The sequence below is a fragment of the Micropterus salmoides genome, unplaced genomic scaffold (assembly GCF_014851395.1).
Source record: "Micropterus salmoides isolate LMB-PRFRI ecotype aquatic unplaced genomic scaffold, ASM1485139v1 Ms_hic_scaffold_1, whole genome shotgun sequence".
Taxonomy (NCBI): Eukaryota; Metazoa; Chordata; class Actinopteri; order Centrarchiformes; family Centrarchidae; genus Micropterus; species Micropterus salmoides.
The window spans coordinates 43,403,014-43,429,559 of NW_024040040.1; the positions used below are offsets into that span (position 1 = coordinate 43,403,014).

Sequence of the window (26,546 nt, forward strand, 5' to 3'; positions counted from 1 at the left end):
GAGCAAACACAGCATAACCATGCCGTCAGACGAACTTCTACTGTGTTTGCTGTAAAAATGGGTCCACCGTGGACACATTTGGCTGTTACAGATGCTTTAAGACGGGTCACAGTTTCACTGAGGCACATGCTGATTTCTGCTCCGACTTTGTGAGCGTTCACATTCTACAGAAACACTTACCACTCTTCCTCTTGTATCTGGTTATGATGCAGTAGGAGACAATGTAGAGGACTGCAAACAGGAGGAAGCAAATCTGAAAGGACAACATAAGAATCTTAGCCAAGGATTTTCTATGACTGCAGGTGAATCAGCGCATTGGCAAGGCGTTATCAACAGTACACCCAGCAGATTTCAAATTTACCTTATCTAGTCCCTGTTACGGTATGTCCCAAAATACAGACTATGGGATTGGTAGGCTTTACTAAACCTTTTATAATACCGATAAAATAAAACTATATACAAAATCTAGTCAGATTATATATTAAAGGCTGCTAGACTTCAGTGTAACCCAGTATTACAGTACTGCTCAATTTGTACAGTGACATGATGTGATAATTTAATGCGATAACCTGATGAGAAATACAGTTGTGGACAGAATCAGAAGAAGCTTTATTGCCAAGTAGTGTTTTACACATAGAAGGAATTTGCTTTGGTTATTAGCTGCTACATGTAGACAAACATACGACATAAATAAATGTAGAAATATATAAATATGGAAAAAGCCAATGCAAGTTATATAAGATTAATAAAAGAATAGAGAAAAAAATAAAAATTTGGGTGTCATGATTGATGACCAGCTGTCTTTCTCAGACCATGACGCTGCTGTCTCTCAGTCGTGCCGCTTTGCTATATACAATATAAGGATAATCAGGCCCTACCTCACTCAGTATGCCACCCAGCTTCTGGTGCAGGCCATGGTTCTCTCTCGCCAAGACTATTGCAATGCCCTTCTAGTAGGTCTTCCAGCCTGTGCGGTGAAACCCCTACTAATGGTTCAGAATGCAACAGCGCGTCTTGTTTTTGATCAGCCCAAAAGGACACATGTTACTCCATTACTGAGTGACCTCCACTGGCTACCCATGGCCTCCCGAATCAAATTCAACTCACTAATGCTTGCATACAGAGTGACTACTGGGTCTGCACCCATCTTCCTAAACTCCATAATAGAAGTTTACTTTCCTTCTCGGCCACTAAGCTCCTCCAACAAACGCCGACTGGCTTTGCCATCCCTTCACACAAAGCAGTCTCAGTCCCGGCTGTTCTCATCTGTAACACCACGATGGTGCAATGAGCTACCACACGCCATCAGAGCAGTGGGGTTCCTCTCTAACTTCAAGAAGCTCTTGAAAACTCATCTCTTCCGAGAACACTTTCTCTTATAACACCTCTAACTCCTAACCTCTAACATGCACGTCCTGTGCTCTTCTTCTTCCCTTACAATTATCCTGTATTGATAGCACTTTTTTTTAACTCTTACTTATTTCCCTAGGTATTTACCTCATTGATGCGATATGTGCTATTAGCTCTTACTAGTTTTTATTAGTGCTCTTACTAGCATGCATTGTCAGTTGTAGTTCTCGTGCTGTATTTGATGCTTTGTTGATGCTTTTATGTTGTTCCTCAAATGTAAGTTGCTTTGGATAAAAGTGTCTGCCAAATGAGTAAATGTAAATGTAAATTTGCAGAGAAAGAACAATGTGGCAGATACTTACATGTGCATTACTCCGGTTCGTGTTGTGCAGACGTATTGCAACGGAGGAGAATATTGTGTACATAAATATATAAATTGACAAATTGAAAATATAAAACAGAGCGCACCGAACACTGAGGCAGCTATACGCAGCGCCATCTCAGTCCTATGACCTGGGTCACATGAGAATATCAAGGCCTCAGCATTTACCCATAACAAACAGTCTGGTATGAAAGGTAATCCATGCCATTTTTGTGTAAAAACTGTGTATGCAATGCATTTTCTACTACATTACAAACAGTCTAACAAGTTGTTTTTAAACAATGTATAGTTTTATGGCTGCAAGTAGGTCTGGACAATATGGCCAAAAATGTTATCACGATAAAAAGTTTCATATCTTTCGATTTCGATAATTATCACGATAAGTATCAAATTGTTATTTCTTTCGAGTTTATAGGCTGATTTTTACCTCTGAGTGAAAGTTTCAGTGAAACTCTTCTTTATGGTCAACACTTGAGGCCAAACAGTGGAAATAACAACCTAATCAAATAATGGATTAATCGTTTCTGGTCTAGTAGTTTTAATTGTAATAGTGGATTATCTGTCTAGTCCAGGCAGAATACAGAGTACACACAGACTTGCCCACCTGAGTCTGATTTTCCTCCCATATGGTGAAATATAACACTTTACCAAAAAAAAAGTGTGCAGAATGAGCTCAATAAAATAATTCTCCACCCTATTATTACAAACATCATTATCTACTTAATATTTTTCAATGTGACTAATTTATTTGATTATAACAAACAAAAGTGAGTACTGTGTGTGCTCATTATTGTTTCCCAATGTCTGACATTACTAATTAGGCCAACGCTACATGCACAGTGTTCCAGAAATTACCATTTGCTGCGTGGGAATTTATTAGGTAACAGTGCCCGAAAAACAAGCTGGACGGTCTTACAGAAAGATCACGTTCCACATTCCCCCCTTCTACTGTGACAGTGACTGGGACACAACTAATGTTAGAAGCTTCCACTTCAGCACTTTGTACTCTGTCAACATTGCACAACTTGTCATGGCCAAGCTGGGATTATGAGATGACTCAGCCAGCAGATACAGGGCACACTGTGTGCATTTCAGAGACAGACAAACTGACATAAAATGAAATCCCAAACCCCCACAGTCAGTCTGGGAGGTACATGTTGATATATGACAGCTGAAGCAAAAACATTTTTTTTTTTATTGCCTACAGTCCCCTTCCAATTGAAAGACAGCTGATATGTTTAAAAGCTACAAAACTCTGTGATGACAGTGGTTCAAGTACAACTATGTTGCAAACGCAGAATAACACAGAATCAGGTGCACATAGCTGATAAACTGGCACAGAAGCACTACAAGAATTTGGGAAGAGATAAAAACATGTTACAAGCAGACCAGTGAAAGACACCGCCACTAGCAAAAATATCTCCGTTTTCCCTCAAAGAATGCTGAGTAACATTGTAAGCAATGGAAAAGATGCAGGTAATAACAAGTCAGGCTTCTTGCAAGCAGTTTGCAAGCAACCCCAACCTGCTTAGGAACGGTATTTCACACCTTTATGATATATGAACTCAAGCTGGACGTGAGGGACAGTAATTCAATTTTTTTTCCGAGGAGGATCCTGTAGATGAACTAATCAGTATGTTTTTGTGCAGTTTGTGCATTAGCTTGAAAGAGGCTGTATCTACCACAAATGCGGTTATCCAGGTTCAGATGTCAAAGACAATAAAAACTTCTTCAACACAGTGCATCTCTGTTTATAAAAGCATGTGAAAGCCTGATAATGATATTAGAACTGTGTCTGGAAGTGGAAAATGTAATTATTGACCAAAGCATGTGTGAACTAGTGACACATTATTCTGTGTAAACTGATTTCTGTGCATTCTTCAATAATTCTTAACAGTAGTACCCTATTACAGGAGAAACAGTTTCCCACACTTCAGGTCTTATAACAGAGTACCATCTTGTCACACACACTCATGTTGACCAACTTTAAATTTACCCCAGAGTAACCTTGGCTGCAAAATAAGCACACACAACAATAAATATAATTTGGCACCTGTAGAAGCATTACAGCATCGTGCAAAGGGATCTTATGTATAAAATGTTGATATGGGATACTGAGAAGACGCTTAGGACAAAATGTGAAGCAGAGGGAAAAAAGGTGAGATGTTGAGCTTGCCTGCTGGTGAGACATTTCATGGTGTCTATATTTCAAAAGTGTCTGTCAGGAATAATCAGAAAAACCTACTGCAGACAAAGTGTCCCCTCATTAGGTCTGCACTATTAAACCTCAACAGACCATGTCTATGAAGATTCTCAGTCATCCAGGTCATAGTTATCCAACGAAGGTTAAAATCAAGGGCAACTGGACTTGGTTGAAGATACTGGAAGACGTTTCGTCCCTCATCCAAAGGACTTCTTCAATTCTGGGTAGAACTGAAGAAGTCCTTCGGATGAGGGACGAAACGTCTTCCAGTATCTTCAACCAAGTCCAGTTGCGCTTGATTTTAACCTTCGTTGTATACTCAACAGACCATGTTTCCTTACAACATATTAAATTATTTGAGCATGATAATGACACTGTGACCTGTCATGGAAAATTTAAGATAAATAAAGCATAAAATCTAACACTGAAAAGGACTGAAGAGAGTTGCAGTTTAAAACATCCCTAGTAAAAAGCAGGCATATTACATATAAGTCTGTTCCAACATCACCAATCAGCACACTAAGTGTAAGTTACTATGACCAACTAGTTAGTGAGAGCTAACGTTAATATAAGCTAACTTAATTAGTCCCTTTCGCTTATTGTTTTTTATTTAAACAAGACTTGGCCTATAACTTTAGCGGGCATAAAACAATAAATGTTTTTGGTGCACCATAAAATGAACCATCGTTATCAAGCTTAGTGACTCCTGTCGTGTCAAACTGACAGTTGAAGCTAACGCTAGCTACCGTTACTGTGTGCAGTAGAGGACGTTGTTAGCCTGCTAGCCTCGACTAGCCGCTTACTTACGATGTACTCCCGGACTTGGCTGTGGAAATTCTGCTCTCTGATAGTAACATCGTCTTCTTCCATTCTTCATATTGCAAATACAGAAAAAAAAACCTACAGACTCACTACATGCTAGCTCGCACAGCTTGCAACAACAACACCTGCGTCTTTTCACCACTGCAAAAATTGCCCTGACTGGTTAAAGATTTTACATGGAAGGAAAAGAAGCTCCGCGCTAAAATAAAAACGCCCCAAAATAAAGTGCGTCATCACCGTGCGCCGACTGTTCCCTGTGCCCTGGAAACAAATTGTCACATGCTCTTGGGTCATATCAACAAAGTTGTCCTCATGGAGATACATGTGCAAGTGAAAGGTGGCTAATTTATGTTTTTAAAGAGTTTCTTTGCGTCTGTCGTTTGTTTTAAATTCTCTGTAGTTCAATAACGCTAGCTTTCTGATAGCTTAACCGAGCGGATGTGGGTTTTGAAAGAAGGGAAGCCGGTTGAAGGTAACGTTATCTAGCTCACGTTATCCATCTGATCATAGTAAACTGTCTTGAGTTTGATTTATAAAGATGAAGGGGAAATGGAAGCAGAACAGCAAAAAGAAGAAGGGAAATGTAGTATTACAGAAGTACATGGTGGCGGTGGATGAGTTTATTAAAAGCAAAAGTGGCACCGAAAAAGAGGAGAATGACCACGGCTTGAGATTTGTAAAAAAGAAAAGCAGAAAGGAGCAACGAAAAGAAAAGCGGAAAATGAAAAAAGCCAAAATGAAAAATCATTATGAGGGTAAAAAGACCCTCAGTTTACCCCCCGATGATGGTGAAAACTCGGGAATACCAGAGAAGAAGAAGAACAAGAAAATGGAGAAAGCAAAGAACGAAATGTCAAAAGCAAATTCAAGCAAGTCCACTAGTGCCCCTATTGAAAAATCAGACAACTCTAAAACGCCCTCATCTTCCAAGAGAGGAACGAAAATCAATAAGCTTCAAGAATCGAGAAAAATGGCACTTCTGGAGGCAAATGAAGAGGAGGACAGAGAAATAAAGAAATTAGAGCGCTGCCTGGGATTGAACAGGAGAAAAAATAAGAAAAGTCTCCCTCAGTCCTTTGTGGCTGATGGGCTTGATTACATTCTTGGTATGCTTGACTCCGGCTCATCGGCTGCGGGGATGTATGATGATGATGATGACATGGACATGGCCAAGGAGAACTTTGAAAAGCTCGATGAGAACGACCCTCAGCTGTCAGACGAGGATGAACAACCTGAAGATGAGATGGCAAGTGAAGGCAGCGATGAGGATGTGGGCTCGTTTGATGATGAAAATGAGGTGGATGAAGAAGGGGAGGAGGATGAGGATGGTGACGATGAAATGGTTGAGGAGGAAGAAGCAGAGGAGGAGGAAATGGAGGATGAGCTGGATGAGAGTGATGCAGCTGACTCGGATGAGGAAGATGAAGAGGAAGAAGCAGACACTCTTGACACTAAGACATCAGGCTCCAAGTCAGAAACTGTAAGTTCAGAAACATTTTGTTATTATTCTCATAGCATTGACATCTTGTGTGCTGTATTACGGATCTAACTGTAATCTTCCAATGTCCAGGTCAACTCAGCAGCGGGTAAGTACGTGCCGCCTCACTTGCGAAACACTGGAGACGATAAACGCAAAGCAGAGCTTGAAAAACTGAAGCGGAACGTGAAAGGCCTGGTGAACAGGTAACTGTCTCACCACTGCACCGAAACAGCACATTCTCACAAATCAAAAGTTGTATTCATAAGAAATAAAAACCACCTTGCTCAGTTTAATGGTGCAGTATGACCAGCAACTGAATCAATCGATATTACCAGCTTATGAATACTTGTGCTACTTTTACACCAGCATTCACCATTGCACCATATTTGCCTTCGCTTTAACCCTGAAATTTAAAAAAAGCATTTTATGTTTCATTTAATGTGTGTGCGGTGATACTGATGTGTCCCTGAGCAAGACACTTAACCCCTTGCGACCTCTGACATACAGTATATAGCAATTGAAAGTCTCTTTGGAAGTGTAATGTAATGTGTAATTTCCTTGATTTCATGGGTAAATTCTCTGCTTTTGCATTGCAAACCAACGAAAATGCATTTTTCCAGAATCAATATCAAAATCTTATCCCCTTTCTTACTATAATTAGCTATTCAGCTGATGCATCAGGCACTTCACTGTATATATGAAAATTCTAATTTTGTCTAGATTGTAGGTGCCCTGTCAGTGCCTTCTGATAAAATAAAACCTGCATGTCTACCTCGATCTTAAAGTTAGTACAACCAGTTTCCAAGAGTGTGAAAAAGTTGCCATTGCTCCTAGAAGCTCAGCTGGGTCCAGCTTTGTTATTTCCACAGTTGATTTGCAGTGAGGGGCATGTTACTAGATCTAAAATCAAGTTTTTAATTGTTTTGTTGCGATTAATCTGTCTCAAGGTGATGTGATAAAATAGCTGGTTTTGTCAAAACAGTCAAAAACCTAAAGATATTAACTTTACAGTGATATGAGACAGATAAAAGAAAAAGTTCCTCACATTTAAGAAGCTTAAACCGTTAAAAGTTTGCCATTTTTGCTTGATAAATGTCTTAAAAGATTATTTATCAAAATTGTTAGCAATTAATTTTCTGTTGATTGACTAATGGCTTATGATGCTGTGAAGATGCAACCAAAAGAGTTAAGGATTTTGTGGAGACCAACCCTTCATGTAGTTGTGGATTTGTGCAGATAGAAAGATTTCCTCTGCATGGATTCTTGGTGGTCTCAACTGGTCAACGTTGTAGTCACACTAACGCCTGACTTCTGAGCTGTTAGAATTCTTTGAAAACTGATCATTCATCATTTTCTAACTTCTTTAGGCTGAGTGAGCCCAACATGGCATCCATCAGTGGTCAGCTGGAGGAGCTGTACATGAGCTGTAGCAGGAAGGACATGAATGATACCCTAACGGAGGTGCTGCTAGCAGCCTGCGTCACCCCGACCCTGATGCCTGACAGACTGCTGATGGAGCACGTCCTGCTTGTTAGCATCCTCCACCACGCCGTCGGGTTAGAGGTAAACACACCACCTTCAGTCAGTGATTTTGAATTGGTAAACCTCTGATTGACGCAAACAAATGTCAAAGGCAAATTTTATAGGCAATGTCCTCAAAATGGATGTTAATTAAACAGGTTTTACTTCCTGGATGCCTGTCCATTCCGATACCTTCAGTTCACTGTCCCAAAGGTGACAGCAGTGGATTCAGGTTTTACCAGCTGTGTGTGAGAATTGTAACCACGGACCTGGGAACTGACATCAGCTCTTTGATCATTCATTAGAGACTTTTTTTCAAAGGGATTAGCTGCTTTTGCACCTCTCCAGTGTAAGCTAATGCTCTTTTGATGAATTAGAAAGTGATAACTAACACCTTGGTTTCCTTTGCTTAAGGTGTAATAGGATTGTTGTCTCTCAGTTGTTGTTGACTCTCCATCCTGTATATGACCTGAAACAGGATCATTATTAAAAGCAGCCCACAGTCAGCAGTTGGCTTTCGACACTTTTTGAGGGATTTGGGAAATCCCTTAACATCCATTAGATTCAACATTGAACTTTGTAGTTCTGTTTGCTATGGAGTTTTACAATGCAATAGGAAATCATTATTTATACTTGAACTGTGGGGTTTATTCACAACCTGTGCGATGCTGTTATATTGAACCATTATTTATCATATATATCATTTATTTTTATATATCATACATTAAGCCAATTGTAACATGAATCACAACTCTGTAATATGATCATTTCCCAGGTGGGAGCCCATTTTCTGGAGACGGTCGTGCGAAAGTTTGACGAGGAGTATAAGAGCGCAGCTGAAGGCAAGGAGTGCGACAACCTGGTCACCATTGTCGCTCACCTCTATAACTTCCAGGTGGTGCATTCTGTCCTCATTTTTGACATCCTAAAACTTTTGGTTGGAGCCTTTACAGAGAAGGACATTGAACTAATTCTGTTAATGCTGAGGAATGTTGGCTTCGCCCTGAGGAAGGACAACGCTCTGGCTCTCAAGGAGCTCATCTCTGAAGGACAACGCAAGGCCAACAACATGGGGTCGAAGTTTCAGGATCAGACAAGGGTAGGGAAATGTGTAAGCAATGTGTAATTGGTTTCTCAATTATGTATACATTTTTGGAAGCTTATATAACATTTGTTTATGTACACACATGCTCTCAGCTGCGTTTCATGCTGGAAACCATGCTGGCTTTGAAGAACAATGACATGCGGAAGATCCCCGGCTACGATCCCGAGCCTGTGGAGAGACTGAGGAAGTTGCAGAGGACACTGGTGGGTGGTTTTCACAACATGACCGTATTTCATTTGAAATATACTTATTTCACTACATTAGTGAAAATACATTTAGATTGTGAAGTGTAGCTCATAGGCATTCATTTTATTCATCATGGTGTTTCAAGGTGTTATTTTTTAAAGCGGCTTGCACTTGTACCACCAGGCGGTGCTAGAGTACCACCTTTAGACCAGAAGCCCATAGTGTTGCTGATGCTTTCAGCATGACCATCAGTGTGGCTGTGTCTATTTCAGGATTGCTATTTTAGTGACCTTTAATATTTTACAACTGATGTTTGCCTCCTAAGTGCACCTGTGGCTAATTCTGGGGAAATGTGGTTCTCAGATCCATCGGAGTGCAGCAGGCAGTGACATGAAACTGAGGGTCTCTCTGGACAATCTCCTGGCAGCAGAGCAAGTGGGCCGCTGGTGGATCGTTGGCTCCTCGTGGAGCGGAGCGCCCATGATCAGCGAACAAGGGAGCACAACCTCAAAGCAGAGTGCTGTTGAAGGACAGGTAGAGTCCAGGGACCACAGAAGACACCTACATTACGGCAGAGTACATGCGTGCAGTAGGCATCCCAGTACCAATCTGTAGCCATGCTGTGGAAGGGAAAGCAGATACTGTCTTGACCGTGTCCCATTATGTCTGTGTGGCAGTGTTTATTGTTTGTTGTGTCAAGCTTGTTTTTGTTGCATCCATCCATCCATCCATCGTCAACCGCTTATCCTTTGTACAGGGTAGCAGGGTTTATAAGTGTTGTATTGAATGTATTCTAATTTGGACTTAACTAATTTATAATCTTTAAATTAGATTTTATTTTTATTTTTTTTCCCATGTTGATTTAACATAAATAGTAAATCTTTTGCCACTTAACATTAATCACCCATCATCTGAATTACATTTGTTAGTACAGTATTACTAGACTACAGTATATTTTAATACCTTAGATGAAGATCACTCTTGCCACATTACAGATATATAGACGGTATAGAAACATAAAATAAGCATGACATTTAGCATTTTAGTAGTTTGTTTTGACCTTTTGTTGAATTAAAAAATAAAAGGTTTAACGAATTTTGTGAGTATTAAAAGCACTAGCATTGAACAATTTGACATGATAAGCAGGTCAAGTCAGTATTATTCAGTAATGTCAGCACTTTGAGGAGTGTATTTTGGCCTTAGCTGTGTTTCCCACTTAACTGTTGTCATTGTTTATTTGTTTCAGTTTAGTGCCAAAGTCTTAGAGCTGGCTAGGAAACAGAGGATGAACACTGAGGTCAGAAGAAACATCTTCTGTGTGATTATGACCAGCGAAGATTACATGGATGCATTTGAGAAACTGCTCAGGTTTGTTATGTTATGTATCGATTTTATTTGAACAAAAAACAGAAGAAAGGAAATATGACATGCTTATTTTGGCTGTATTTCATTTCAAAGTAGTCCCAGCTGGAAGGTTGATATTTTAATGCCTTTTTATTTGCTCTGCATGTAGGATGGGCCTGAAGGACAAGCAGGAGAGAGAGATTGTTCACGTTCTGATGGACTGCTGTCTGCAGGAGAAAACCTTCAATGCCTATTACGCCGTTCTGGGAGAGAAATTTTGCGCCCAAGATCGCCGCTTCCAGGTACTCTAGCTGGTTAAACCCATACCATGACGACTGAGAATAATAAAATTAAACTACACTCACTTAACACAGATTAGTGCAACTAAACAGACTTTTAGATTTTAAATCTCCACAACAGCATCAAATAAACTTGCCTTAGTCCCACAAAAGCTTAATGGGTTACCACCACAACTACAGTCTTTCTACTAGACAGTTTAATACTTAACACATGAAATTTCAGTTCAGTTATCAATTATCTTGAGAGCAAAAAACACTTACTAACTTATCACTACCAAAAATTATTTTTATGTATTATAAATGCTGTACCTAGGCAAATGCTTTGTTGTTTAATTATTATTTTCTTGGTTAAGTACTTTTTTAGTCTATAAAAGTTAGAAAATTGGGGAAAATGTCCAATACACTTCCCTAAAGCCCAAGGAGATGATATTAAATTGCTTGGGCCAGCACTCCAACACAAACCAAATAAGATATTCTGTTTACTATCACATAAGATAGTGGGGGCGGCTGTGGCTCAGGAGGTAGAGCGGGTTGCCCGTTAATCGGAAGGTCGGCGGCTCCTCCAAGCATGTCGAAGTATCCTTGGGCAAGATACTGAAACCCGGATTGCCTCTGGTGGCTGTTCTGCCAGTGTATGAATGTTAGTTTCTGTTTGAGCACTTAGGCTCAGTGAATGAATGTGTGTGAATGGTGAATGCAGATGTGTAAAAGCTTTGAGTGGTCGAAAAGACTAGAAAGGCTATACAAAGTAAAGAAAAAGTAAAGCAGCCAATCCTCCCAGTTTAGTAGCTGTACATAGGGAATGTTTGTATCTTTAACAAATAAATAATCATGTAAATAGTTGCGAATTATTTTTCTGTCGACTTATCGTTTCATGTTTCATTAGCCATTATGTTATTTTTTCCCCTATACATATGTTAACATTCAAATCAAGTAATTATCATAATCACATGAAGGGAAGTAAATCTCAAATGATAACAGTACCATTTAAAGCTATAGTGCACTCTGGACATGGTCCTTAATTGAAAATAGATTATGCAGGTGGAAATTATACTGTATGCCAATCAAGGATTGCAGTTTAAGTTAGAGAGGCCAGTTGGCTGTGCATTTCATCATGAGCCAATAAGAAGAGTTGCATTTATTGATTTAAATTACCTGCTGGATGTCTGTGACCACCCAGTCTCTTAAACTGTGTGTGACCTGGCCTGTAGTTCACCTCTGCGGTGTGGGAGCCTCTCACACCTCTCACCTCCTGATATTATTTGACTCAGACTGTGACTACAAACAATGGGGGGGTGAGACCACACGTCCTACTTTGCTACCGTGTAGGCCGCAGGTCCATATCAGAAACTGATGACCATTGTCCTCATCAAAGAGCTCGAACCGGAGCTGGTGGGAATGTTTGCTTTTCACATGTAACCTGAATCTGGATGAGAGGACTCCCTGTGCAGAGAAGCCGGTTTCTGTAGTTTGTAGTTTCTATTGCTGTTCATCGGTGTATCATTCAGTGCAGTTAATCAGTCTTTCAATTTGTATTCTCCAAGATGACGTTCCAGTTCAGCCTATGGGACAAGTTCAGGGAGCTGTCCAACCTTCCCAGCAGCACCTTTAACAACCTGGTCCAGCTGGTTACCCATTTCCTGCAGAGGAAGTGCCTCTCACTATCCATGCTCAAAGTAAGTTACACGTCGTTAAATGTTGGTTGAAGCTTTCACTATATTACATTTATATATTTGATGCTATACATATAATTATATCTTTAAACATAATAATTACGGTCCCCTCTGTGTTTTCCTGTGTAGGTAATAGAGTTTGGGGAACTAGATAAGCCCACGGTGCGCTTCTTGCGTCTGGTGCTGACTAAACTGCTAAAAGAAACTGAGCCTGAGGACCTAGCCAGCATATTTGGAAGGTGAGCTTCGTTTTGCATACACTTAGTTCTTATATCCTTAGTGATTTAAACATGTAAATAGATGAAAATTATGACACACTGAAAAAGAAAACTGCGAGTTTACAGCGATGCTAGAAGCTCCTAAGGGCTGTACGCAGGCACAGCAGTAGTTTGAGCTTAATGCTAACATCAGCATGCTAACATGATGATGTTTAGCAAGAATAATGTTTACAGAGTTTATCATCTTAGTTTAGCATGCTAATATTTTCTAATGGGCAATAAACGCAGCTGAAAAAGTACAACTGAAGCTGATGGCAATGTCATTAGATTTACAGCTATTTGTAAACCAAACTATTGGACAAATTGAATATTTTTCACCTCATGAGTCATCCTTTTGGGACTATGAATGTCTATGCAAAATGTCATGCCAATCCGTCCAGTTGATATTTCAGTTTTGACCAAAATGGTGGCGAGACCAAAACTGCAAACCTTGGAGCCGCGCTGCTAGCATGGCTAGAAAGTCTTTTTTTTAACTGTTCAGCAACGTTAACCTCCGTTAGCCGACATCTTGTAAAACAGCTCCTGTGAACGTCTGAAATCAATGTCCCTCATTGTTTCCCACCTGCCAGGATTTCAGGAATTCCCAAGCTAGGAATGCTGCGGGAGGGCTTGAAGCTTTTCATCAGCCACTTCCTGCTGAAGAATGCCCAGTCACAGGGACCAGCTGAGCAAGCAGCTATGCTGTCAGAGCGAGCCCAGGTCGCCACCAAAGCCATGGAGGCCAAAGAGGCCAAGCTCAAACTGTAAAACGCACACGCACTCACACACACACAGAGCAGAAACCCAACAGAGGTACATAACAAGACTGTGGAACAGAAGAAGGCTTGTCGGTTAGAATTGTCTCTTAACGCTAAGAATTCAAATCAACAGTTTTCTTTAAAGGAGAATATGTTTTTTATATTATGTTCATGCTTTGGGTAGTCCTTTTAAATCTAGAAAATACCGATGCCTTTAAAGACACACCAGTCTTAGCATTATGTATATTATCTTAATGCAGTGTGTATTGGTTCACCTTTCTTTTTCTGCAACAAATAACTACAGATTTTGCTGAAAAATATTTAGCAATATCTTGGATTTTTTACATATTTCATTTTGCAAATACATTGCCCATGATGGTGCTTGTATATTTGTTAATAAAGCAAGGGCAAAATATCAAAAAAGATTTGTTCTACATGCAGGCACAGGACTGTAACAAAATGTTTATACAATTTGTTAAACATTACAAAAAAAATAAAATAAAAGCCTAAATAAATCACAGACATTTTTCCTGAAGCTTTGACTCATTTGTAAAGAGAAAGAAACCATTTCATCTTATTTCTTTTTCTTCTTTGCCTTAACATTTTGTTCTGATGCTGCCCAGTGGAGACAGTGCAAGAGTGAATATTGTTGAGTTCAGACGCCTGGAACCTTTCTTCAGTTTTACTGAGTCTATTTACACTCTTATACACAATACAGCACGTTATCATAAAGTCTTTCACAGCCTTAAACACAACTGATTCACTGATGTGAATATTTGTATGTTGTTGTCCTTTTCTGTTGATATTTCCGCTTGGCTGCTGTGAGTGTGACATGCACAAGAGTGAGAATAGAGAGGGACGGTGGTGTTGCCATTCAGTGTTTACACACCCTGATGAAATGACCGGGGGGCCTCAAGTCTAGCCTATTCTGTTTGCTCGCTGACACCAGTATCTGCCCGCATAGTTAGCATAGCAGAGTCATTCTGTTACATTTGATACTTGCTTCTATTAATTAGCTCCAGTGGTGCGGCCTGGATCAATCTGAGGCTGGAGCGTGGCCTAATGTCAGGAAGGGGCCACCAAGGTCAACCAGAGGAAACGTCCTTCACTAGTTCACAAACCACACCTCGTGGTGAAGGGTTTTAATTAGATGCAACATTTAAGATGCAGTGTTTGTTTTTGATGACAAAGGAGCACATCCTTCAAATACACTTTGGGCTTGAGTAGCAGTGGTGTTTGTTTTTTTGTTTTTTTTTTTATTGAGAAATGATGGAGACCACTGGGAGACACACTGGACAACCTGTCAGGTAAAAGGGGGGAGATAATGGGATCAATAGGCTCACTGTGCAGTCCATACACAGGCCATTGTCTGAGCCGGAAAGTTTAGCTGGTGTACTCTTGTTGGGCTTGACCCTCAGCTGAACTTTGATTTAGTCTGCTAAAGCTAAAGCAAACAGCTGAAGATAACCAACAGATCCCTCTGTAATCCTGCTTCAAATGGCACATAATCAGTCAACCCCTGCTATAGTTTAACACTGATGACTGGGGGGAACAGTGATAAGGAAGAACATCTTGCAGACTGTTTTCTGTATAGTTAACTGATGCAAAGTGTAAACCCATGTACAGATGAGTTATTAAACTGTCCCTAAAGCTCAGTCTAATTGGTAAACCTTGCCCAGTTTAATGAAAATATATTACAATAAAAGACTAGGTTGAAAAAAATAAACGTGTTGTGTAGGTAGGAAAATTAGGCTGTGCAGATTTGGTTTGCATTTGAAGAGGTCAACTTTTTATGCAAAATACAAAGACCATAATACAATTTATGTCTTATATTTATAATTCCTCCTTATTGCATTGTTTTTGTTTTTTAAATTTAAATGAAGACTATGCAAAAACGTCACAGAAAGAGTTTGTAGGTTTAAATGTAACAGTATTTTGGACACAGAACATGTGGGCTATGGAGCTAATAACGAATTGGTATAAATCTGATTTTATCCATTAACAAAACTATATGGGGGAGTTGTTCTTTAGACTAAATGACTTTCATATGATTTCAGCCCCGAAAATAGTGCCTGAGCACCCAAGTTGTCGCTCAACAAGCCGTTTTTAAAGGGTTTATTAATGCGAGCCCATTGCTAGTGTGGTGTGAAATGTTTCCTCCGTCTGACTGCTTACTCGCTGTTTGCTCTCGCTGCACGTTTGCACAGATCCGACAGCGCTATTAACGGTAATTCCCATGACCCGACCTGTCAGAGCAAGGAGAAAAACGCAAGCCCCTGTCCACAGCCGAAGTGAAACGCCGCAAGTTAAGTCGTAAATCAAGGGACTGTTTTTTTTTCTTCTTCTTTGAAACCACAAGACTTGCGCCAAAATACAAACTGAGGCTTATATTAAAAAAAAACATTTTATTTCACATTGTTTGCACCAAGAGAGACGCTAAACAATAATTTCGCATGCACTTCTATGACCATTTTATAAATACAGTATAGAAAAATAAACATAACTTTCCCCCCCCCAGCGTGATATGGCACACTGCCGACACCACAAAGAAAAAAATGACCAATGACAGCGGACAATTAACTGTAGTGTGGTGTTATTGGATATTATTGAAAGAGTATACCATCAGCAGGGACATATTGCAAAGTCCTGAGCCAGTTTACAGCGTTTGCATATTAACCATGCAATAAGTCACAGTTTACCTAGCCGAGTGCTGAATGATGCTCCTATGTGTATAAAACTTAATCCTCCCGCTTTTATTGCTTGATTATGACACAAATATCATCTATTCTTGACCTAAATTTGATTCTTTTCATGACAACAAAATGGATTGGATTACATGCAACTGCTTTTTCGCGGCGAAATCCCCCACAGTCATTATAAATGGAGATCGCCACCTTCGCCCTTCTTCAGCTTCAAGGCTGTGGGCTGTGGTCACTGGTGTGATTCCTCTCCTCGTCCGAGGAGCAGTCTGAAGAGTTGTACAGGAAAGTGTCGCCCTCATCGTCGTCACTGTCTCTAAAATCTCTTATTCTGCCATTTTTTGAGTCTGTTTTGCTGTTATAGTCCGACTGTTCGTGTCCGTCAGATTTCTCCTGGCCGCTCTTGCCGCCTTTCTGCTTTTCGGCCTCCTGGGCGGCCTGCTCTTTGGCCTTCTTACTTCTCTTCCACTTCATGCGTCTGTTCTGGAACCAGATTTTAACCTGAAGAAATGAAAATAATTAAGTTTAATTGGTTTAAACTGATAAAGTAGGAGGCTACCTGTGCGTAAATATGCGTAAAGGTTACCAGTCCGCCTGACATAGACATCTGCGGTGTTAATAACTTAAAACGTTATTGAAACGACTAAAGTGTTTTGTTTTTTTTAAATCCATTGATAAATGAAAACAAAATATCAACAGGATGACCTAATTACCATGTGCCCATGCTAAGTTAAAACCATTGCAGTGATAGGAAAATGACCTTAATGTCTAAAACAGTAAGGATGCGTCGGGATCAAGAAGAATGAGATCTCATCATAATTATTTTCAGAAAATGAATCCAAGCTTAAAATGAACTTGCTGGTGCTTGTGCCTTAAAAAACATTTTGAAGCCTAAAACGGTCACATCAGCCATTGCTGCAAGATATATTACCTGAGTTTCTGTCAGCATGAGGGACGTAGCCACTTCAAAGCGCTTAGGTCGTGACAGGTACTTATTCAATTTGAACTGATGCTCCAACTCCAGCAGCTGCTGACTTGTGAATGCAGTTCTTGGTCTTCTGCACTTGCCAAGCAAGTTGGACTGCGCCTGAGCTGCAAGAGTAAGAAAAAAAAAACAGAAATTATATATACCTTTTTAAACATAGAAGACATTCTATTTTATACACAATTCCTGCCATAATGTAGGCTAAATCTAAATGATGTCAATGTCCAAAGATTCAAGTTCAAAGCCAATAACCTGCTTATGGCTAATAATAAAATGATCAAAAACTGTTGTGAGGGAATTGACAACCCACTGTTTTCATGGTGCAATAAAATCTGATTCTCTACATTTCCGCGCTCCCTGTTTAAGCAACAAGCTCGTGCACATATATAATATTTCCATAGAGAAGCATTTGTCACTCCATTTTGAACAAATCTGTTAAAACGGGCAGAAACAAAAAGGCAGTATCTGGTGAGCAAGTAGCATGTCGCCTGTGGGTTTCACACTCCTCTGCTACTTTCCCACTGTCCATTATCTGTCCATTTTAGTTCCTCTTAGAAAAATTACTACTCTATTACAGCCTCTCTCTCTCTATCATATCAATACGTCAGGGAAATCGTGCGCCAAAATCGAAAACTGATATTTATTTTTTAATTAAAATATGAATGTCATGCCTTTCTATAACTGAGGCTTTTGCACAGTAACAGATGCCGCCTTGAAGCATCGTGTTGGCCTACATTAATTTTAGTGATATTTATTCATATTAATTAGAAAAATTGTAACTAATAAAGCAGGCTTGGTGTACCATCAAACATCCTCAGCTCGACCTGGGTTGCCACACACAACAAAAAGACTATAGAATATATGTGACCAAAATGTTATTATTTATTTATGAGCAGAAAATGCCCAAACATTCTGTAATGAAGCAGCTACTTACAATTGAAGTCAGACATTTTGGGCAGCATCATCCCAGCTGTGGAGACCCTGAGCCAGTGGTCCAGCTGGAATGTGCTGGCTGTCAGTTTGATGGGATCACTGGCGTGGTGATGATGGGAGCTGTGTGGGTAGGAGTAGGACAGGGCAGGGTGTTGGCCTGTGAGGGCAGCTGCGGAGTAGGTGTACATGGGATGGCCGTAGAGAGCCTGTGCGGGGATCCCTGCGGTACTCTGCGGATGTAATCCAACCATGCTGTGCGGACTGTTGAGGAAACCCGGTTTAGGAATCAACCCGCAGGTGGAAATCCTCGGGGGGGACGGCGTCTCGGCGCGTAAAGACTCGACGCTGGTGGTCAGCTCCGGGGCTGACGACGGGATGGAGGAGGAGGACAGGGAAGTCACAAGCGCAAGCGGAGACGTCTGCACCTTGGGTGTATCGACTGCTAAAAGCGCGTCAATGCGAAAGTTTTTGGATTTCTCCATCGGGCCTCCGGTGCGCGTCCTTGTCGCCTCTTTTGCAGTAAACGAAGGAGAAGTCAATGCCGTTTTCCCACCTTTCAAAAAGTTATGATGTGGTCCGGAGTGTGAGAGAGGAGCTCCGTGTCACACTTAATCCCTTTGAGATGGAGGCGATTGGTGCAGCCGTCTGGCAGGGGGCTGTCCCAAGCGTCACAGACCCAACAACGCCTCTCTGCTCTAATCACAGTAAAGCACGGTGTTGGCTGCGTTATTGCTTTCATGAAATATTGCTATCATAGGAAAATGACACAAACGTAAGTAAAACGTAAGATTCTTTTTGATCAATGATAACCTGTTCATCAACAGTGGGTTTATAGAGCAATGTTGTAATATTTTGTTAAACACCGACAGCCACAACACTCCAGAATACCCATCATTTAACACACATTTAATAAATCTATCTATAAATTCTGTCTTTACATTCTTTTTTTCATGATAAAAATGCAATAGTTTGAGATACTTTCCCTTAATCGTTTTTGTCCAGAATGTCACTGAGCTATAACATAAGTAATGGTTTATCTTGGAGCTGCATGCCTCATGGATCAACAAAGGATGTGAGATGGTTTAGCTTTAACCTGAAAACTGAAGAAAAAAAACATGGTATTAATAACAAATGTTGGATGAGTGTGTATCAACTAATGTAAAACTGAAGATCCATCCTAACATGTAAGATGATTTGAAAGGCAATCAGGCTCATCTTCACTTACTGAATTTGGTAGCAAATAAAATAAATATAGCATATGCAGTTTGTTTTTTGAAGAAAGCACGCCTAAAAGTGAACATCTTGAGCCGAAGCACCCTGTGAGGCCAAGAGGGAAATTCAAGTAAAAGTCCCTCCTTCTGTCGCTGTGCAGACCTGAAGGTGAGAGACGCACACTAGCCTGTTATAATGGAGCTGTAAAACCAAATTGATCTAACATGATGTTATCAGCAAACGAGGTTTTGTTTAGAGACTTTTGCCTTTGGATTTCCCTACATTAAAAAATGACTTTTATTAAAAAATATCAGTAGGGGCAAGTAACTGGATTTTTCATTTCCCAGAAAAGCCACGAGTAGCTGTCAAAATAAGCTATATTCAGGCACAATCCGCGCGCAACGAGCAGCAACAAAAGTGTGGCGAGCATAGAGATGAAGCAAAAGGCCAGTGGCTCCGGGTGACTTCGGTCTAATAAGCCACTTAAAGTTAATGGAAGAGGAGGTCAAAATGAGAATTATTGACACCCAGTTGCCCTTAACCTGTCTACCAATAAAGCTGATTAGTTTTTGTCAATTCATCAGCTAACCGGGCTCCTGGGACATTTATTTGCTCGGGGGAAATCAACAAGTCACCGGGTAGTTTTCGAGTAAAGGATCGCCATTTAATTGTGGACCTTGATGATCATGAGCAATTACAGAATGATAACGGGGAGATTGATGTGGGTGGGATATGGACCTGCATGGACACGTGGGGGGAAAAAATAGAAAGAGAGGAGGGAGACATTCACCAAGAGAGTCAATTCACTAATATGCTTTTGACAACTTATTGTTGTTGGAACATGGTGCAAAGTCCCTAAATTATTAGATGCATTTTTTAAACATAAATGTAAGATAGCCTATTTCTGATCTTTCTTTCTTTTTCTTTTTTTTTTTTTTTACCTTTGTTCTATTATAATGATAAAAGACACACAGAGGGAGAGAGGATGAGGATGGTGGCAGCTATTTAAACATTATTATGATATTGTGATCGGCTAAATAAACATCATCTCCTCTGGACATTTAGCAGAAATGGAAAAACTAGGGTCTTGTTGTGTAGATCCATGAAACGCATTTTATCAGCCTTTTGCGTGATTATTCCAACAGCCGGACTGTTGATCGTCACACACCCGATCTGCGCCTTGTCCCCACCGCCGGTTTAATTTCATTAAGGGACCGGCATGAATATTTCTATTAAAGTAGCAGTGAAATATGGAGCCATTTAGTATTGGCCTTCACCGATCACCCAGATTTATCGCTCTTTTTCATCACATCTAGGGGAGAGAAAATTAATAAGGCACCTAAAGATGGAACCGGACCCTAAAACCTTGGTGTTTCCTGAAAGCTGTTAATTTGCACTGTAATTACTTTCACAATTAACTAAAATACAAATCAAAGTGACAAATCGGGATAGTTTATATATTAATTACCTTCGGTAAATGTGTTCATTATGAATAGGCAATTTAAAGGGACCTGCACTGTCTCTTTTAATGCAATAAATGCGTTCACTTGAATTGGCACAAATGGCTGCTTCCATAAAAATGTGTAAAACTGCTTTTAAAAACATTTGTGTCTCATAATATTTTATTTCATATGTGAATATCTTTATTCGTTCAGCCAATAAAAGGCCCTATGATAGAAGTCAGTTTGTTGCCAAAAGTGCTGAGTGCGCTAATAATAATAACAACAATGTAAAAATAGCCTGCCTATATAGAAAATCTGAATTAGTATCAAATCTAATCAAGTTGGCCTTTAATTCCCATGAAAATGAGCCAATGGCCACTCCAAAAATTAAAAAACACATACACAATTAGTAGCCTAGTTAAAATAAAGAAATATCTCTATTTGTATTAAAATAAGATACATATTTTATTTCTAAAATGGCACTTTTGGGGGGTTGGGGGTTAGGGTAAAATGTGTGGATTATTTTTTTATTCTATTGAAGCTAATGCACCATAGTGGGGAGTTTTTTGCTCTTTGCTCATTACAACAGAAAAGACAGTGTAACCTACAAAGCATTACATTTTTACTTTGTCAAAGAGGTATTGATTTATAGTGGTGCTGCTGTGTTGGAGTGTTATTTTGATAGCCTATATGAATATTTAGTCCAAACCATTTAAATGCATGAGTTGTTGTTTGTATAGGCTATGTGTAAAAACTGATAAAGCTGAAAAAGCAAAGTTCCCAGCTGGAATCAGATCACTGAAGACTTACTTTTGCATGGGAGGCTAGGAAGATACACAGCAACACCAGATAAAACAGAAAAACCCTACTGTTAATAATAATCATCATACTTATCAGTTATTATCATCTTTATGTGTAAAATGTATCAGTCATACATTGGAGAACAAACGTACATGTTTTAAATCTACATAGATGAAATACAAAAGATCAGTAAAACACAAAAGTGTAAAAAACAAACAAAACAAACAATAAATTACCAACATACCTGTGGTGCCATCATATTATGACATAATGTTAATTTCCATTTCAATCCAATGAGGCAATGGGAATATAAAATAAATAAAAAATAATTGAAAATGCCTTTTAGTGATACTGACTCAGCCATCCAGTAGATCTGCAGGCAGATCTTTCCTTTTTGAATTCTAGCTGTGTGCAGGCTAATGGAGATCAAAACTTCAGAAGGATAAAATTAATTCTAAAATGAACATTCAACCACAAAAAGGGTGACACAGTTCAATAGCTCTATTGTTAAGCCTTGCTGTAGCAATGCCATTATACGCACTAAAGCTGTTCTAGGCTAAATCTTAAAGAGGGCATTGTAGTAATAATGTTATTAAATCAAATATGCAACTTTTCCTGTGTACTCTCCCGGAGTGAAAGATAAAACTGTGTTGGATCAGTTTAACATTGGCAGGAGATGTCATTCCCATTAGTTATTATGTATGAGGTAGACTGTCCAAGGAATGAGCCTTGAGGTACACCACATGTATACTGTTACAACACACCCACACACAATAAGATAACCAGTCCAGTGCATTGCAGAGACACTAAAATGTATATAAACCACATATAGAGTGTACTGGCAGGCTGTTGTTGTTTGGGCTGTATTTGACTGGTTTAGTTGTCTTTATTTCAGATGAACCTTGAAAACGCCCATCCAGTGATTTAATTTGAACTTTCTCTGTTGACAATTCTGAACAATTCAATGCCTTCTTGCCTGTGTTGCCTATAGTATAATAAAAATACATTTAGGCCTAAATGTTGGCTATTTTACGAGGTCAAGAAAGAACTTTCAATCTTCATTTTTAAGCTAACTCGGACAAGAAATCCTTGACAGAAAAATCTACAGCTTCATGACAAACGGGCAAACTCCATCTAATGTGTGTTGCTTTTTTTTAAAAAAAGGTTTAAAACAGCTATAAACAGATCTTGTGGTAAAATTGTTTTGTGAAATGTAAATATGTTATTTTACCACCACAAACATGTTAGGTTCTCCAGTCAGTGCTATTGACCAGACACTGGTAAAGATCTGGAGTTGGTTCCCGGGCGCTGCACAGCGGCTGCCCACTGCTCCCTTGAGGGATGGGTTAAATGCAGAGAATGAATTTTGCAACATGTATGTGACAATAAAGTATCTTCTTCTTCTTCTTTAATTTAGATGTCCATTTACTTGTTTGTTTATTTTTTTATGTAATATTTCTTGTGGCAATAAAAGAAAATTGGGTAAACTGTCATTGTTGTGAAGAAGTGTGTATGTCCCGATCACGGTCCCGATGTAGTATGTCAAGATGTTGTATTACACCTGAGAAGGCTCACTAATAAACAGTCCATTCATTCATTTTCTATGCCTTTGCCTATAACCTTTCACCTTCAAGTTTTGTGCAGCAAAAGAGTATTATGTATTGTAGTACATAAATACTAAATACATAAATAATCTGTATCAACAGACACACACACACACACACACACACACACACACACACACACACACTAACCATAGACTGTAAAAAGACGCACACCAGTCAAAGAACATTCTCAATGGCTGTAGTTGAGAGGCGGGTTTAAGCCGCTTGGATGTTATTGGCACGAGTTTTGTCCAATCACCACCCAGACATCGCAGGAACCGGATGCAGTTAAATTGGCTGTTCCCTATGTTGTGTTGATGATTTCTAGAGAGAGAGAGAAGGAAAAGAAGACTTGACGTTTGGATTAACCTAAACAGCCTTCCCAGAATTATTATTTTGTCTTTTTCACTCCTTAATTCAAAAGTCAAAGGTAAACGATTCTAATTCTCAGATGGGTGTCCTGTAATGTGAGCAGTGTCAAAAAGGACACGCGGATAACGTTAAGAAGACACCCCACGTAAAGTTAGCCTGTCTGAGTGCTTAGCTGCTCTGCTAGCTAGCTGCACTGCTAACGTCAACAAAATCATGTAACTCACAAATGTATGAATCAGTACTGCGACATGTCATCAATAAATGTTTTGTGATTTGGTGTCTCCGTTGCTGCTTGTAGTCAGATAACGTAAACGACAGCGTTTAGCACCTGACAGCTGCTGAGTCATTAGCTAGCTAAGTCACCGGCTAGCTAACTATTGTTGTAACCAAACTGAAGCTGTCAGGATAATTAGCTGAAGTTAACCTTGTTAGTCTTTTCGTTCAGACGTTGTCTACATCACGACTGTTTTATTTTGTCATATAAATTACGAACAGCAAACGGAGGAGCTTCCTCTTGAATAATCGATTAGCCTGTTAATTGTTAATAAATTGAGGCGAGTCGTCAGTTAATTTCTGTTTCATTTTGTCACTTGTTTTAGTGTTTACGCTGCCATTGGGTATTAAATCAGGACGTTGATATAGTTTTCGTTTTGTTTTCTCTTTCAGATATTAGTGGCAACCTCTGAATCAGTCAATGGGAAAAATCTAACAATGTTTAGCTTTGAGGGAGATTTCAAGACAAGACCCAAGGTATCACTTGGAGGGGCAAGTAAAAAGGTATGTGTCATTTTTCAAATTAACCTGTAACAAACCAGCGACAACATGGTTCTGTTTTCAACTGACACATAGGCGTAGTCCAAATGCTTACATATGTGCTTAGCACAACTCATTAAGCATGTTATTATTTAAACTAGCTCTCCAAATGTTCTCTTATGTTGCTCTTCAGGAGGAGAAAGCATCTCTGCTTCACCGCACTCAAGAAGAAAGAAGAAAAAGAGAGGTAACCGTGTTCGTGCCGTGTTTTGTTTTACGAGCTGGTTATGGCATGAGGATTTTCCTGTAGAGACAAATTATCCCAGTTAAAATGAAACCTTACAACTTACACCACTTTGCACAACAAAATCATGTGAAAATATAAAGAAAATACTGTTTTCATGATTACAAATGATTGGCCTACTTTGTTTCAGTGGTCATTGATGCTATTTATTCCTTCTAAGCTGTGTTTTTTTTATTGTGCAGGATGAAAGGAAACGACTGAAGAATGCCATTATCATTCAGTCCTACATACGTGGCTACCAGGACTTGAAACAACAGGTAAGTCTGCAACAACTAAGAAAACCAAGGGGGTTGGCTGTTTTCAGTATTGAGTATTGTGAGCCTAATTTAACATAACATCTGTGAGATGTGCCCATGATAACTTTCTCTCACATTGTGTGTCAGCACTTACGCATGAAACCCTGTAACATGTAGGTGGCTTATGAATGTTGCTGCCTGTATGAATGGTTTTGTAGATAATGTATTTTTCGTGAGCTTCAGATATCTGAATTGGGCATCTGTTTGAATGCATATTAGTGATTTTTGCACACAGTGCTCAAACCTCAAATCAGACTATGCAGATAAACAGTACTTCCTGTGTGCATGTTTTTTTGTTTTGCTGCCTTTGAATACAGTTTGTTTGATGATAAGAATTTGCCAAAGGCGGGTGACCAAATACTTTGTCAGTCAGTGGCCTAAAAGGTTGTTGGTATTATTGGTTTTTCTACATGGTAATTTTGTTTTTGCTTCAGCAGAGAAAGGCCTTAACCTTTCTTTTGATCAGCCACTTAGTTATGAGTAGTTGACGTGGTGAAGAGTGCTTGAGATGGCTTTTAAAGAGACGCAAGGATTTGTGTTTTAATTGTGGAAGTGGTAAAAAATAAATAAATACAGGATAAATTCATCATTTACTCTTTGCCAAAAATGTGCAATATGTGTAATTTGTGCTTGTGATTTGCTACAGTATGTAGTGCTCTGTTTATTTTGTCTTTTATTATTACTACTATAGAGGAAGCTAAGTATATGTGTGTGGCACTTGAGTCCAAGTGTTGTACAGACACAATAAAGTATATGGTATCGTATCGTAACCGTGGCCTCTGTGTTGGCAAAGCAGATAACTGACAACAAGTCGGATTACTCTGTTTGGAGACAAAATGTATTGTTTTTTATAATCACAGATAAAGCCTTTACTTGTTTGTGCTTATTGTGTGCCTCTTTTTGACATGGCACCATTTTCTTACCTGTGGTGTAGATTTGTAGTGTTTGTGTTATTATTCAAATAATCTGTGTAAACAAAGCATTTGCAATATGTGACCCTCTTCCAGTATGCCACCCAGAGGGCCAGGTTTGACGAGTCTGTCAGCCACACGCTGGCAGGGGGAACTCAGCACATCTTGGACGGTCCTGGTCTCTGCCTCTTATCAAGACAACTCATATTTTTCTACAGACAGAGTGTGGATGCACATAGATTGGTGAGAATTTCATGTGTCTTCAATTACAACTAAATTGATTGTTTAACCTACGCTATTATAGCGTAGAGGTCTAATTTACATGTTACAAATTGTGCGTTTATTTTGTGTGTTCCTAAAGATATGGTTGTGCCAGAACCTGGTGAAACTCAACAGTCAGTTTGTGAAGTTGTTGGTGGGCCCACAGAGACAAACATGTATGTTTCAGATCAAGAGGATCTTAGGCTTCTGCTGCAGGTACAGTACTTAAACAAGATTAATATTTTAAGCTGTTTGATGCATAAACACGTGGTAGGGTGATACCGAAGAACGTTGCAGTTGTTGTCACCATCTGACTTGTCTCTCTCTTCGTCTCCCCAGACTCCTACAGAACTGCAAGGATGACAGTTTAAATGTGTCGGTTCCCATGCGGATGCTAGAAATCTTTTCTTCAGAGAAAACCTATCTTCCTGTTATTCCAGATGCTAACTATGTAGCTTCATTACTCGAGCAGATTTTGCACTATATGGTACAGAAAGGTATGTTTACAGTGGGAGTCACTGGTTTATTATGTATTTATTCAAGATTTTGGATGAGAAAGCATTGATATTATTTGTCTGGTGTTACTTTAATAG

General features: G+C 39.5%; 4 protein-coding genes across 5 annotated transcripts in view; 2 read left to right on the forward strand and 2 right to left on the reverse strand.

Moving 5' to 3' along the window:
• The window catches only part of lmbr1 (limb development membrane protein 1), a 38,663-nt gene extending 33,700 nt beyond the window's left edge, over positions 1 to 4,963 (reverse strand). Inside the window, exons 1-2 of one of the 2 annotated variants that reach the window (XM_038729596.1) lie at positions 4,743 to 4,963; positions 181 to 253 (exon numbers count right to left, since the gene is read on the reverse strand). In XM_038729596.1, the coding sequence (XP_038585524.1) occupies positions 181 to 253; positions 4,743 to 4,805 (136 nt within the window). In that variant the 5' untranslated portion in view covers positions 4,806 to 4,963. Of the gene's footprint in view, positions 1 to 180; positions 254 to 4,742 lie in introns of those variants that run through there. The other variant, XM_038729602.1, reaches the window with a different exon arrangement.
• A 332-nt stretch (positions 4,964 to 5,295) lies between these two features.
• Positions 5,296 to 13,912, forward strand: nom1 (nucleolar protein with MIF4G domain 1). The gene is made up of 11 exons (XM_038729586.1): positions 5,296 to 6,237; positions 6,328 to 6,440; positions 7,605 to 7,800; positions 8,534 to 8,857; positions 8,956 to 9,066; positions 9,413 to 9,583; positions 10,296 to 10,417; positions 10,563 to 10,695; positions 12,237 to 12,368; positions 12,495 to 12,604; positions 13,213 to 13,912. Exons 1-11 carry the CDS (start codon positions 5,296 to 5,298, stop codon positions 13,388 to 13,390), a joined length of 2,532 nt encoding a protein of 843 aa, XP_038585514.1. The 3' UTR covers positions 13,391 to 13,912.
• Positions 13,913 to 15,795: 1,883 nt separating this feature from the next.
• mnx1 (motor neuron and pancreas homeobox 1) lies at positions 15,796 to 18,587 on the reverse strand. Its single transcript, XM_038714571.1, has 3 exons — positions 17,999 to 18,587; positions 17,011 to 17,171; positions 15,796 to 16,580 (listed from the first exon to the last, which is right to left on the reverse strand). Exons 1-3 carry the CDS (start codon positions 18,477 to 18,479, stop codon positions 16,293 to 16,295), a joined length of 930 nt encoding a protein of 309 aa, XP_038570499.1. The 5' UTR covers positions 18,480 to 18,587; the 3' UTR covers positions 15,796 to 16,292.
• A 4,762-nt stretch (positions 18,588 to 23,349) lies between these two features.
• Positions 23,350 to 26,546, forward strand: part of ube3c (ubiquitin protein ligase E3C) — a 30,582-nt gene continuing 27,385 nt past the window's right edge. The window contains exons 1-7 of the mRNA XM_038729611.1: positions 23,350 to 23,486; positions 24,095 to 24,205; positions 24,375 to 24,428; positions 24,668 to 24,742; positions 25,789 to 25,935; positions 26,054 to 26,169; positions 26,293 to 26,450. Of these exons, the coding sequence (XP_038585539.1) occupies positions 24,140 to 24,205; positions 24,375 to 24,428; positions 24,668 to 24,742; positions 25,789 to 25,935; positions 26,054 to 26,169; positions 26,293 to 26,450 (616 nt within the window). The 5' untranslated portion in view covers positions 23,350 to 23,486; positions 24,095 to 24,139. The remainder of the gene's footprint in view (positions 23,487 to 24,094; positions 24,206 to 24,374; positions 24,429 to 24,667; positions 24,743 to 25,788; positions 25,936 to 26,053; positions 26,170 to 26,292; positions 26,451 to 26,546) is intronic.

Excerpts from the sequence above, each read along its gene's own strand:
- nom1 (XM_038729586.1), top strand. The coding sequence starts at position 5,296 with ATGAAGGGGAAATGGAAGCAGAACAGCAAAAAGAAGAAGGGAAATGTA. Across the intron at positions 10,418-10,562 it reads GCATTTGAGAAACTGCTCAG|GATGGGCCTGAAGGACAAGC; the intron begins GTTTGTTATGTT and ends CTCTGCATGTAG. Across the intron at positions 10,696-12,236 it reads CCCAAGATCGCCGCTTCCAG|ATGACGTTCCAGTTCAGCCT; the intron begins GTACTCTAGCTG and ends GTATTCTCCAAG.
- mnx1 (XM_038714571.1), bottom strand. The coding sequence starts at position 18,479 with ATGGAGAAATCCAAAAACTTTCGCATTGACGCGCTTTTAGCAGTCGAT. Across the intron at positions 17,172-17,998 it reads CAAAATGTCTGACTTCAATT|CTCAGGCGCAGTCCAACTTG; the intron begins GTAAGTAGCTGC and ends TTACTCTTGCAG. Across the intron at positions 16,581-17,010 it reads TCATGCTGACAGAAACTCAG|GTTAAAATCTGGTTCCAGAA; the intron begins GTAATATATCTT and ends TCATTTCTTCAG.